General features: G+C 32.3%; 1 protein-coding gene across 1 annotated transcript; it reads right to left on the bottom strand.

Annotated features, from left to right (window-relative positions):
* Window positions 1-14,068: 14,068 nt before the first annotated feature.
* LOC143051046 (uncharacterized) lies at window positions 14,069-15,251 on the bottom strand. Its single transcript, XM_076224104.1, has one exon. It carries the CDS (start codon window positions 15,122-15,124, stop codon window positions 14,069-14,071), a length of 1,056 nt encoding a protein of 351 aa, XP_076080219.1. The 5' UTR covers window positions 15,125-15,251.
* Window positions 15,252-15,576: the final 325 nt, after the last annotated feature.

Genomic DNA, 15,576 nt, shown 5'->3' with positions numbered 1-15,576 from the left:
ATAGTATATATCTTATATGTTTGGCCTTAATTAAATGTAGAATGCAAATTTCGAAACATTAGTCAGCAAGAACTTGACAATATATAGACAATTGCCTAATTCGTTAGACTGCTTAAGACCATTACTCTCATATAAATAGTTGTTCCTTTGCTATACGAATTATTTTTGTATTTATCTAGTATCCAAGCAATCCCACGGCTGGATCACCATTGTGTGTTCGACTTATTTACAAGTATTGCGATGTTCCTTCCATAGGTCACAGATTCTTTTCGGATACTCTGGCTTCTTCCACAAATAACCCCTGTGATATACCTATTAAATAGTCTAAGCTTTATACCATGTATATTTTATTATGTATATAATATTCCACTTTAACGAGATTAAGGTGGTTCCTAACACTACATAGAGATAAATCTGCAAAAATCAGATAAACGTTTGAATTACGTTGTTTTGTTAAGGGAATATTAAGCATCTCAATAATCAAGATTAGTGTTTGTCAAACTGCTATATAACCATCGACATTTTTCTGATAAAATTGTTGGTTCATTTTTTATGCCCCACCTACGATAGTAGAGGGGCATTATGTTTTCTGGTCTGTGCCTCCGTTCGTCCGTCCGGTTAAAGTTTTTGGTCGAGGTAGTTTTTGATGAAGCTGAAGTCCAATCAACTTGAAACTTAATACACATGTTCTGATCTTTCTAATTTTAATGCCAAATTATAGTTTTGACCCCAATTTCATGGTCCACTGAACATAGAAAATGATAGTGCAAAGTTCAGGTTAAAGTTTTTGGTCAAGGTAGTTTTTGATGAAGTTAAAGTTACATCAACTTGAAACTTAGTACACATGTTCCCTATAATATGATCTTTCTAATTTTAATTCCAAATTAAAGTTTTGACCCCATTTTCACGGTCCACTGAACATAGAAAATGATAGTGGGAGTGGGGCATCCGTGTACTATGGACACATTCTTGTTTTTTAATATTAATCAAGGTGTTGGATACCACCTTACAGTCAAATTATTTCTGCAACAACAACTCTACCAGAGGAGAGGGAGGTTACTAGGAACTTATTACTGTTTTCTTTGAACCTAATACCCCATGGTTTCACTGTCCCAATGTCGTCACATGGAATTATTCTGATCAGTTTTCCTGATGCTGAAATTTGATGTATATTACTCGATTTGTTAGAACAAATGTAAAGGTTTCCATGGAAATCCATATCTATTCCTCTCGGACCGGCCAACTTTTGATTTTTGCAGAGACATATAATACATTGTATTATATGTCTCTGATTTTTGTAAGTAAATTGTTTCGTACCACCGTCTGTAAAAACCACGCTACTCGGTCCATCGGCATAAACGTATCTGTTGCTTCCATACGCACATATATAAAACGTATTGCCATTTGTTTTTGTTTCTTTAATTTTCTGACCGTTTGACGCATTTAACCACACAATGTATTTATCACATGCAGTGACGAATTGGTTATTTGAATTCATATAACTACTATATACATTTCCATGAAATACACTAAACAAGTTATGTGCATAGTCTTAAAATGAAAAGAAGTCAATTTTTTATGACTGTCAGTGGTGTGATGCAGACTATTTCGACTTTTAAGTCGAAACAATTTAGCACTGATAGAACGCATATGTTTGTTAGTCCATCAATCAATCATAAAATGCAAACATATGTGCATGTGAAGAAAATTATATTCAGAACTCGGTTACAAAATGGAGTGACTGTTTTAAACTTAAATTAGATTTGTTTAGAGGAAACACTATTTTGGATATAAAGTTAGAAAGGATAAAATCACAAACATACTGGAAAAATTCAAAACGGAAAGTCCCTAATCAAATGGCAAAATCAAATGATAAAACACATAAAACGAATGGACAACAACTGTCATATTCCTGACTTGGTACAGGCATTTTCAAATGTAGATCACACTTGTGTTCAAAAACAAATTTATGTGCATTCAATGAATTTCTGCTACCTTAACTTTTCCAAATGAGACTGATGTAACAAGAAATATATTACTGTGTGATTTGAACCTGTGTCCACTATCTAATTACTTCACGAGGAATTCTTCTTGTATGATCTCTTGATGACTTAATTTGATTGATATTGATTGTACTTAGTGAACAAATGTAGTGGTTTCCCTTGTAAATTGCATCAAGTGTCTGGTCTATGTTCATCGTTTGATTTTTAAAGGTATATGTTTAATACACAAGCGTAGTAGGTCTTGCTTGTTCATTTGCTGCAAATCTATATCTTTAACTTCCATTGACACAAAGTGACCACGTTGTTGCTTTTTGTCCGCAATTTGCTTATTGTCCGCTTTTGCTTTTTGTCCGATAATTTTGCTTTTTGTCCGTTTCGCTTTTTGTCCGATAATTTTGCTTTTTGTCCGACACTTTTGCTTTTTGTTCGTTGCTTTTTGTCCGTTTTGCCTTTTTAGCTCACCTGGACCAGTTGGTTAAGTGAGATTTTCTCATCACTTGACATCCTTCGTCGTCGTTTACTTTCAGAAAATTTCAAACTGATGACAAAATTTAAGCAAATATAGCCACAATCATGCTTAGGTTATCTAGTTTCAAAAAAGTATCCGATGACCCCGCTCAATAATCAAGATGGCCGCCATGTCTATAAATAGAACATTGTGGTAAAATGTAGATTTTGGATTATATCTCTAAAACCAAAGCATTTAGAGCCTTGGATAAAAATTTTCATCATTTCAAGATCTATTTGCCTGAGATTTTTCAGTTATATTAGACAACGCGTTTTGGGGCTGCTGCCCCTGATATTTAATTAGCATTTTTAAGTTTAAATTTGATTGGAGTTTTATTTTAAAGTCATTATAACGAGTAAGCTTACTTGTTATAACGACTTAACTAACAACACAGCTAACTTGTTTTAACGACTTAACTAACGCGTTTAAAGTAGATTTATGGTATACCGCCATATTGGATAGCACAATCACATTACAAAATCGGTCTAGTTAATTGCCCAAATCTACAAATTTGGAGACAGATTAAATGCAATTTATTTGATAGACTTTTATTCATATAAAGGTTTTTTGAATTATTCAAAATATTTAAACAGATTTCATTAATTTTTGTTTTCAGAATTATTTTTTTCAAATGAGCCATTTAAGGGGAGATAACTCTTTTAGTAAAAAATTATACTGGACTAATAGGGATTTTTTAAATTTTCAATTGAAGCAAGAAAACGGGTTCGGTGACATTATTTTTTATTTTCATTTTCTTAAAACATATAATAAAACCTATCTTCTCACACTTTATTTCAAAATTCGATCTCATAGAAATTTTTTTATGCACACAAATGTGTTTTTTCATCAACAACTTAAACTAAAACAGAACTAAATTTAGGCAATTTTCTACGACTCATAGCATAAAAAATAGCACGGTGACCCATGCTTTTTATTAAATGTTTGAAAAACGCATAGTAAAATCTTCTTTTATGCAAATTATAAGAAAATTCTGTCTCAAAAAGTTTATACTTATGATATACCTTAAACCACTTGACTAACTTGTTTCCTTAAAAACTAATTATTGTAAATACACAATTGTTATGTGATGTTTGATAATAATATAATGATTAAATTTGTTGCTTTTAGATGACAATGCATGGTTTCTGACGAAAACATTTATAACGGCCGAATTAAAAGTTTTGTCTTGGCTAATATAAAAAAAAATCATGATAAAAACTGAAATGCATGTGCGGAAAAACGCACAAACGCATTATAAAAATGTTTATTCAGGACAATAAGGGAGGGACAAAGGATACCAAGGGACAGTCAACTTATATCCAAAAACAAAATAGCAGAACTATATCTGAACTACCACCAATGAAGGTTGTAAAATATTATAGGTGGTACTTAATGCTTTACGTAGTGTTCTGTTTATCTTTTTTTGTCGTTATGACTTAGAATTGCACCAAAATGATGGAATTATCCTTTAACGAAAACATCTCCTGAAAAGCCATTCGTTGATGGCTAAATGCTATTTATTTCTGAAATCTAAATTTTGTTTCGCTGTTCTGCGTGTTCAGGATGTTACATGCAGCTAACATATTGGTAAGACAATTGAAAAAAAATACTGGTTTGTATAAAATTTGCGCAAAAGTAAACGAAAGAAAGCCGCTGGAATGCAGTCCTGGTCTCAGATAAACACATTTAAAAAATGACAGTCAACATGAACTAAAAGCGCGAGTCCAACACTTGCTTTTTCGAAAACAAAATCTATATTCAAAATGATGATCTATAATAAAAAAAAATGAATATGAAAATTTACAATTCAAACAATAGATCGATATGAAACAAAAGTGTTTCATTATCATTTTCGGCTGCAATGGGTATATGAAACATCCAATGTCGAATTATCAACATTGATCCAAAACAAAGAATTTTTCTGTCATGTTGTGCAACGAAATCTCTACTGCACATGGTAGATGTAGTGACAACACTAGATGTTTAATAGTATCCCGCGAAAAGTCTGACTTTGGTTCACGAAGGTAGCAAATTGTCTGTGTTACCATCGCTGACAGCTTTTTGTACACGTATAAGATATTTTGTTGGATAACAGATATATTTTTTTACGCCGGACAGCCATTAAAACTAAGAAAAGATTGCCATATGCTCTTTGTTAATTTCCATGAAACTGATATAGCCTCAAATGTTTTACCATGAACACCAATGGATACTCGTGTCAATTTGAAAGGCACGCGGAATCAATACCAGAGACGTTTAAGACAAATGCACCGATCCTGCTGGGCGTTTGTTGCTTTATATTTCGATTGACATGGCCTATAATTAAAAGGTTCCTTTTGAGGATTTGTGGATTATTTGGTCTACTGTAGAGGGTTAATATACAGTCTACAAACAATTGCATCCATGGAAAAGACTCCTTAAATTACGCCCCAAATTGTTTGCTACTAGTTGTTAGAAAGACCTTGCGTATAGTCTGTTGTTTGCTGAAGTTTCTTTACATAAGGGCGTGCCATTCATGACATAAGCTAAACTACTTTACATGTCGAAAGTAAAAGCAAGCAAAAAGGCATACTTGAGTTAAAAAACGTTCGAACTAGAATTACGTCCGTTCAAATAACCCTGTACTTCACATCTGTTCCAAAAAACTATCAAACGAAAAGTATTCGACATTAGTCTTAACAGTCATCATTTTAACCAACTATGTATAGTTCTAATAATAATAAACTAGAGGCTCCAAATAGCCTTTGTGATCACCTGGGTCTATGTGCATATTATATGCACATAGACCCAGTTATTCAACAAAGGACACTCTCTAACATTGGACACAAGAATATATTTCATGACAGAATCTGTTTTGTTGGTCTTGTATTGCTGATCATGGGATGTTTAGATTCCTTCTATCTTGTTTAGTTTTGCTTAAAACACAAAAGTCTTAAGAGGATAAAAAAAAAACTCATTTAAGGGCAATTACTTCTATAAAGATTCACAGTCTACTTAACTTTGTCGACAACATTTGACTTGTTAGTAGATCTTTTGTTGCTGATCATTTTTGTGATTTAAAGTGTATCTTAATCTATTTTAATTTTCTATAATATGTGACAAAACTAGAAGATAGGTGAAAATCTTCTTTAAGGTGGTATGGAAGTTTAGATTAAAAATGATATAATTTGCTAAAACGTAGTTTATATTGTGAAATAATCAAAAATTAAACATACATGAAAGGTCACCGAGCATTTTGCGCAAGCTACAGGTTGTGACAAAATGACACAATTTGTATGACCGCGTTGAAGTACGTCCATTATTCATTTTCTATTATTCAAAATTCAATAATGAATAATGAAATAGTTCAGTATTCACTATTCAACGTGTTAAAAGTGAGGAATAATGAATAATGAAATACAATAATATTTTTTGACTTTGACACTATATCCTGTATTACTGAATTCGTAATTTTGGTTTTATCTAAAAAATATTCAAATTAATATCAGACAAAAAAATCAAACCACTCTTTGAATTTTTTAGCTTTGTTTATGTATCTAGTTTCGGATGAAAAACTAGAGGGTTTTCCCAACTATTTTTAACAGAAACTTGGTTTAATGTATGAACAACCTGAATACCATAAATATATCAAAATTCAAATACTTTACGTTGTTTTTTTTATTATTTTCACCAGACCTTTACTATTCCTCATCACTTGATTATAGATATGACATGTCCATTGTACAGCAATGACCATTACAGGGGTTACGGAGGACCAAAATGTCAAAATACGCGTGAAAATTAAGAAATAGTCAATTTTGAATAATGAAATGGATTATTTTAATAATCGAATTGGCTGCTGTGGCCCTTCAACCCCTATTTACACATGTACCTTATACCTTTTACATAAGCTTATTATTAGAGGAGCAAAAGGTATATAGTTTTTTTCTGCTTAGATTTAAGATAGTAGAAGTCATGTAGATTCTTTTAGAAAATGCACTATCTCCCCTAAAAATGACAATTTAAAAAATAAAGGCAACAGTAGTATACCACTGTTCAAAACTCGTAAATCTATGGACAAAAAAACAAAATCGGGGTAACAAACCAAAACTGAGGGAATTCACACTAAAATATAAGAGAAAAACAAACAACACAACGTAAAAATGTTACACACACAGAAACGAACAATGGCCATTTTCCTGACTTGGTACAGGACATTTTTAAAGAAAAAAATGGTGGGTTGAACCTGATTTTGTTGCATGCCAAACCTCGCACTTTAATGGCAATGTTAAATATAACATTAAAAATCAAACAAATAAAATCTACGCTTGTAAAAATATTAACATTTATCAGTTCAATTATTATAAAATTGTTCTTTTAAATGAAAATTAACATTAATTAGATATCTGCATTTCTGCATCAAATTTTGCTACAATGATTAAACATTAGACCTTAGGTTTTTGTATAATATACAACCCAAGAATGCGAAGGACACTACATTTAAAAGGCAATAACTCTAATTAGTTGTCACCTTCATATTGTCTATAATGTAGACCTTGAAGATATAAGGTAAAAAAAAAGCCCCCCCCAAAAATAAAAAAAAAAAATGGTCAAAATCATCATCAATGGACATTATCTGTTAACAGGAGTCGATTAACGATTTCGATTAGTTGTCTCATTTGTAGAACCGATCTTGCTGATCCCCATCAAGTTTTTCTGTATCTATTATGATTTTCAAGATAGTATGCTCAAAAGTTTGTCATTTTAGGGCAATTCATCCTATAATATTAAAATGGAAAATGAGTCCATGGGACACAGATAATGCCCCCGCTTGCATATAACTTTAGAAAGGTACATAACTTTATAACGACAAAAATGACTACTACTAAAATTTGCTTGAGGCCGTTAGTTTTCTCGTTTCAATTGTTTTACATTGTCATTTTGATGCCTTTTATAGCTGACTATACGGTATGACTTCGATCATTGTTGAAGGCCGTACGGTGACCTATTGTTCTTAATTTCTGTGTCATTCAGTCTCATGTTGAGAGTTGTCTCATTGGCAATCATACCACATCTTCTTTTTTTATAATAAGTTAAGAAACACAAACGATAAACTCAGTATTTTCCCCATATCTATAGGTCATTAGAAGAAAAGTGAGGCCACCAAAATTCCTACTTGACCTGTGTTTTGTGGTATACTCATTGCATATAAGCTTCATACCATTTTTTGAAAGCAAATTACAGTTAAAGAACGAATATAAAAAGTTCAGCAGTTTTTCCATTTCTAAACTCTAGAGCAGTAAAAGTGACGCCATCAAAATTCAAACATGATCTGGGATATATGCTAATAAGCATTGCGTTTAAGGTGGTATGGGAGTCTAAAATAGAATGATACAATTTGTTCATACTTTGCCAAAACGTAGTATCTATTGATATATGTTCAAAAATAAAATAAGAATAATAGGTCACCGCGTATTCTCTAAAGCTACAGGTTGTGACAAAATGACATATTTTAAATGGATTATACAGGAAAAAATACCATTTTGTGATTAAAAACTAAACAAAATGATAGAATTGTAAAATAAATTACGAAAAGATAGCTTTCAGAAGATGCAGTGAGAATATCAAAAGAAAACATAGGGTCATCGTACGGCTAAAATACAAAATATGAAAGTCCAGTAGTTTCCTTCAGAAAAAGCAATTTAAGAGTTATCTCCACTTAATATGCCAATTTTAAAACATTTATAAACAACCAAATATTATCTACATTTGTAAAAATATGAATATTTATAAGTTATTTTCTTATAAATTGGTTCTTTTAAATGAAAATTCACATTTAATGTCTGCATTCCTGCATCAAATTTTGCTAACTTGATAGAAAATCTGGACCTTAGGTTCTCTATTTTTCACAATCAAAGATGGCGAAAGACATTAAATACCACCCTAAATTTCATAACATTGGGTTGGGGCGAACTATAGTTAGAGAATGGAAACCTATTTTGGACGTCATCTGACAGTTTTGACAATTGGTAGAGCTCAACATCCTGCTGTTGGCCATCTTGGTTGGTAAGCGAGGTAATCAGACATATTTTTTTTAACTAAGATACCCAAAATGATGATTTTTCGAAGTTCAAAATAAAACCTGCAAAAATATTCACGTTTTTATATCGGACATAAAGCAACTGAAATCGGCGGACAAAAAGCAAAACAAACCAAGTGCAACGGACAAAAAGCATCAGTGTCGGACAAAAAGCAAAATTATCGGACAAAAAGCAAAACGGACAAAAAGCAAAACGGACAAAAAGCAATGGACAAAAAGCAAAAGTGTCGGACAAAAAGCAAAACTATCGGACAAAAGGCAAAAGTGGACAAAAGCATCATATCACCACGTGTCACTACTTGTTTTTACTGCATCAACTGACTGTTTATGAGGGTTTGGATGGGGTTATATGATTAAGAATAATTCCCTAAAAAGTGAAGATTAGAGAATAACGGGCAAAAAAATGAAGATTAGAGAAATGCGAGGTCTAATTTTTTGAAGATTAGAGAAAGAAGGGGTTATTGTTTTGAAGATTAGAGAAAAAAGGGGTGAAAATTAAATGTTTACAAAATAACAGACCACCCCCATCCAGACCCTCGTTTATATCATTCACTACTAGAAATTAAAGAAATAACAGACAGGGCTTACTTCGTCTCATTTTAGACTATTTCTAGCATATTCATAATAAAATTACGATGATAAAATTTAGTAGATGTTTTGACTAGTTTGTGATATCGAAAACCCTGGTGTAATAATTTTTCAGTAATACATAAATTTCTCTCGCTAAAATCTAATACGGGGTTACATACACGAGCGAATCGTACAAGTTGAGATATATAAACAGCATACGATGGTGAGAAGGGAACGTCACCATCTAGAAATAGATAATTAACGATAGGAAATGAAAAATCATCTCTTTTATAATAAACTTTTGTATTAAGCTTCCCGTTAATGATATAGATAACAAGACCGAGGAAAGGGCAGTGGTCATTGTTAGTATTAGCTTTATTTAAAGTAAGTTCAAGAGGATAAATTTCTTTAGTATACATACTGAAGTCGTCATCATTGAGAGCCAATATATCATCCAAACATCTAAAAGTATTATTAAATTTTTGTATCAAATGTTATTTCGATGGGTCTTTGCTAATTTTAGTCATAAATTGTAACTCATAACAATACAAAAACAGGTCCGCAATAAGTGGGGCACAGTAAGTCCCCATTGGAAGTCCAATAACTTGACGATATACGGAATCCCAAAAGCAAACAAATATTTATCAAGTAAAAATTCAAGCGCATATATAGTATCAAATCATGTCCAATTGACATAGTTCTTTTGTTTATTGCTACTAAAAAATTACCTAAAAGAATTTGAACATATGTACTCTCATCCTGACTTTTTAAATGCCCAGTTAATTAGGGATGTGGTTTTTTTTCTTAATAAAAATATGAGGCAAAGTGGTATATAGGGTAGAAAAATCAAAACTTTGAACAGATTCAAAATCACCAATATATGCATGCAATTTGTCAAGTATTTCCAACGAGTTTTTTACACTCCAAAAGTAATTAATTCCACTATTTTCAAAGGCCATATTTGAACAATTTATTATCAGGTTTTTCATTGTACCAAGTGTACTAGTAAGTAGAATAGACAATTTAGTAGTGGAACAATAGCTTGAAGATGAAATAAATATATATGGGTAATAAAGGTTTTTTGTGAAGCTTCGGAAGCCAATACATAGTTGGGACTTTCATTGCATTTGGTTCTGCTTGTAAAGAAGTAGCTAAAAGTTTGTGTTTGTTATAGATGTCGTTTTCTGAAATTAAAGTCAGTTGAAATGTTGGTGAATTCGTGATTTCCTATATGCCTATTTGCTTATCTTTGTTGACATATTTGCTTGTTTTGGTAGTGATAAAGATTGAAGCACAGTGTTGACTGCTGTACCCATACTTTTGACATGTTTACCTATTATGTCTGGTCGTTTTGTCCACACGCTGTTGTCATTAAAATGGAATTCTATGCGACTGTCATTCGGGTGAGAGGTTTAGCTAGATGTAGAGTCAAGTTTGATCCATCAATTTCTACATAAGAAAATGTATGTGCCATGTCAGGAAATTGTCCATTTGTTTGATGTGTTTGCACTTTTGACTTTGCCATTTGCTTGGAGACTTTTCATTTGGAATTTTCCTCGGAGTTCGGTATTTTTTTTCTACTTGTTTTTGCCATTTAACCAAACAATATTTCTGCCATATGTAAACATATTATTTTTATTAACATCTCAATACTAGAACAGGAACTATGATTTCTTTATAAGCACAGCAAAGAAATCATAGTTCATCTGAAGGAATTAAAAAATATGACCGTTTTTACACGCCAAAATCTACTATGAGTTTAGACAAACTGATGCATCTAGGAAAGTTTCAAGGCATATCAGGACCTAGGTATATAGAAGTTATATGAAGTCTATGTTTCAGATATTTAATAACTTACCTGGATTTCGACATGCATTTTCTTCCAGTCTGCAGAAGATAGCAAAATAAACAAACACACAAGTTTCATTTGATACGGTTTACTCAGTTACACTGTTTAAATAACCTTTTGTTTAGAGGTGTCTATTGTCAATCTATTGTCCATTTAAATCAATACTACTCACACCATCAATTAATAGAGGGGGGCTTTTCAAACGTTTTCCCAACTTAGTTTATTTTTTAACCTTCTGCAGGAATGAAAAAAAAATGAATAGCACAATTCAGAAAGGAGGACTGGAAGACATTTGTAATCTTCTATAATTTCAGAAACAACATTAGCACTGTGTTGCTTACTTGAAGTGGAAGGAGCTGGTATATAAGAACCAAGAAGAAAATTCTGTAGACCAGTAGTGCAGATGGCTATGTAATTAAGTGCGACTTGTATAGATAGATAATTGGCTGAGGTTTGACGACCATGTTTCTTAGCGACCACCTCATTGTAAAGCTTAAACATTTTTGAATAGTAAGAGCACTCATTGCAGCTTGCCTTTTTCCTCCAGGCATCCCCTCTTTGCTGCTCTGGACTTAAATCCCATGATATGATCCCTGTGTACATAGGGGATATTTGTCTGTGTTCTATGAAAACCTCATTCCACATCTGTTCAACTTCATAGATCCGAAGGAGTCGAAAACTATTTTTCTCTGACCTAAAGTTGAAAAATGTGTCAAAAATTGGTGTGAATTATTTTTTTATTTGTCAAAACTAATGTTTGGAAAATGTGAAAATAATTCTAAAAATATATATAGGCTAGAACTTTAAAAATAATTATAATCCTAGCTTGCATTTTCTTCAGATGTCACATTTTAAGTTGTTTATAAGTGGCTTTTTAAGCAAGTTTAATTATTTTTGAAAGCTTAATAACAGAATAAGTATTTTTACCCTGTTTTTGTTTCATTTTCAACCCATTTTTGAACTTCTGTTTTTGTTGGAGGCTTGGCTGTAGACAGCAAGCGTCTTTGTAGAGGCAGGAATTACTTGAACATTCTTTTTATGAACAGACTTAGTCACTAAGTCATACAAGTCTTTCGGTAGTCTCACCAATTTGCCTCTTTCAGTAGATAAAGTCTTATTTCTGTACCTTTTCCCCTTATAATATGGCTTGTTTCCTTTCTGAAATGTGTATTTCCTTAGACGCCATTGGATCATTGTTATTGTAAGAATGGTTTGAAATGCACTTTATTCCAGTATTTTGATATTTAAACGTCAAATATAGGACCTCACAACTAAACAATCATGAATGACTAAGTTTTTTTTTTATATCTGATGGTACTAAAGGTAAATCACGATGTAAGATTTTTTTATATAAATCATATACAAATCATCATGATGGCTTATCCCATTATTTTGTAATTTGACAAGTTCATTTAATTTCACCTCTCTTCATTTAATTTTTTATCAGTGCTGATTGTGAGCTATAACATAAACAGAAAGAAAAGATAAGATGTATGTTTTTGCTTGGTACAGTACATAAAGAAGACAAAATCTGTACAAAATAAACAGATTGTAGAAAAACAATTAACCATGATTCAAATAACTATTACACCAAGGAACAAGAAAAACACAAATATATAATGAGTTTATTATTAATAAACTCATTATATATATTTGTGTTTTTCTAAAGTAGACAAAAAATAATAATAATTTGAATACAAAAAAAAAATCTAGTGAAAAGGGAAAAAACACATCTTGCCGCAAACAGGGTATAGTTACTAGAAATACTATAAAAAAATAATAATGAATAAACTACCATTGTAACTTAGTATTTTCTATTAGTTACATAAATAACAACAAGAATATTTTGACACAAAAATGGAGTTTGAAAGTACAGTATAGGTTGCACTTTGTAAATCACGTGCAAAGTATTTTTTTTTTTAATTAAGACTTGGAGAATTAAATGGATATAGATAAATTGCTATTTATTTAACTTATTTTTAGGGAGAAATGGAACACATTTGGATGTTGAGTCAAATTTAATGGAAAAATTCAGAGCGATCCTGCAATGTTTATAAATGGCCATGGAGGACAGTAAAACTTAAATATATGTCCCACAGCTATATGTTTTTATTAATGCAAAAAAAAAAGTAGTACATGTCTCCTTTCCAGGGAAATATAACATTATCCTCGAAACTTCCTAAATGACTGTATATGCAATTTAGGCAGTTCCTATGGAAAATTGCATTACTGGCTTTACACAAGTGTAACCTGAACCACAGAATGCATTTAAAATATAATTATCTAGGTCCAGCCTTAAACTTTCGCAAGTGCACAGGTTTCATTTTTTAATATGTCATTTCATACCAATAAAGGCAACAGTAGTATACCGCTGTTCGAAATTCATCAATCGATTGAGAAAAAAAAAACAAATCCGGGTTACAAACTAAAACTGAGGGAACACATCAAATATAAGAGGAGAACTTCGACACAACAGAAACACAACACTAAAATGTAACACACACAGAAACGAACTATAATATAACAATGGCTATTTTCCAATACCATGCATGGGATATCAAGAAAGAAATTCGGAAAATGTGGAAAGTGCATTTTGCAAGTTATACACTGTTTACACTAAGGACTATATTCGTAGACAACGAAAACCGTTAATCGTCCGTTCGAGCTATCGGGTAAAGTTTGACCACAGCTTAAGCTTTTGAAATGAATTCCGATATATGTGTGCTTTGTAAAGAAAATTACCCTAAATGATTGGATGTGAAGTACCTGCAGAACGTATCTGATTCAGTTGTTTGTATGTTGATTTATATTTACGAATGAAGCTTGTATCGATGACAATATTTAGTAAATGTTATGACTAGTTTGTGATATCGAAAACCCCGGTGTAATGATAAACTGTATTGACTGTTTTTGTTATCATATGGTCGACCATCAGGCTGAAGGTCGCTTTGAATTTTTACAGCAGGATCAAACATCAAAAGTGTGTTTGTGTTGAAACTACATATAAAACGTCTTAAATGAATATTCAACTTATTGTCTTGTCATTGTTATCTCCTGCATCAACGGTAAGACGAGTTTCCACTTCGCAATCTTCGGACCAAATAATCTGTAGAAGAATTGGGTGGCTTATTCAAATGTCTCTGTCTAAGATTAAACATGCTTATTTCACTTTGTGATTTAACTTTTTCGTTATCTGTTTTTGTAATTGCGTCAATTGTAGAGTCACTAATAGACTCCAGCTTTACAGTCTGTTGTTGATTCACAACTCTTATTTCACCTAGGGATTTTACAGTTTCTTGGAAATCTCCTACGAGACGGTTTCTTTCGAATAGAAATGACCTTTCATCAAAGGCCGATGTAACTTTTTCAATTTCAGATTCGATTTTTTCTTTCATCGGAATCAATTTATTAAACTCAATCAAACACTGAATGTCGGACCCATCTGTTTTACATGTACTCAATATCTTGTGCCAGTTATTAACGGTCGACTTTAAGCTGGTTATTTCACTTAGCCTGTCTGTAAGTTCTGTTATTATCACTTTCTTTTTTGTGGTTAACTCTTCTTTTGTAGCGTTTTCTAATTTGTTGACGTTTTCGATTATTTCTCTCCTCAACTTTTCAATTTCTGAGAATATATTGTTCTCCAAAAGTGCCACGCTTGCAACATTTTCCTCTGTGTCTTGCATAGACTTTTCAAGCATATTTTCCCACTGCATAACAAGCTCTATAAATTCGGCCATCTTCTCGGATTCTCTCATACCGACTGCAGCTTCTTCTATTACAACGACTGTTTCGCATTTACGATGTTTTACTGTTGCACAAACAGTGCAACATGGTTTAGAATGATCTACACAAAAAATCTCGACATATTTATCCGAATGGGTATCGCATGTAACCAATCCAGAAACAGCTGTTTTCTGGCCTTCTTGAACCTCTTGTAATGTCAGAATTTTATGCTTTGAAGACATTTTAAACTTACGATGGCAGTTTTCACAGACAGAACACAGTGCTTCCTGACATACAGAACACCATGACACAGCCTTCTGCTGAACATTGCTAAGTTCGCATGCGTTGCATAACTTTTCTAATTTCTGTATTGCTTGTCGGTCAATCATCGATATGATTAAATGATTGTTCGGAAGCTCCTCCGCCCAAATGTCTGGATTGCCCCCAATAGATACAAATGTTCTACAAACTGGACATCTAAAACCTTTATTATTATTTTCCTTAACAGTGGATGACTGGATGTATGTATGAATGCATAACTTACAGAATGTATGAAGACATGGCAAATATTTAGGATGTTTAAAGATCTGTAGACATATACTACAAGTCAGCAGGTCGTCTTTTTCTTCCCCGATATCTAACGGTGCAGTCGCCATTTTGCCACATTTAAGCTTCCTGATGAAAGAAATTTTTATCTTTAAGTTATATTTAGATATCAATATATCGAACTTCAAACGTGATAAAGCTTGTGTTGATTTGAAACGTTTCAATTTAGGCGACATGTACTTCTTGTATTTTAATTTGCACGGTGCTCCGTTTCTATGCAAGTTTTTTTTTTGTT

Source organism: Mytilus galloprovincialis, chromosome 11 (genome assembly GCF_965363235.1).
Source record: "Mytilus galloprovincialis chromosome 11, xbMytGall1.hap1.1, whole genome shotgun sequence".
Lineage (NCBI taxonomy): Eukaryota > Metazoa > Mollusca > Bivalvia > Mytilida > Mytilidae > Mytilus > Mytilus galloprovincialis.
The sequence above is the reverse complement of the archived record's forward strand: the minus strand, read 5'-3'. Positions and strand labels throughout refer to the sequence as shown.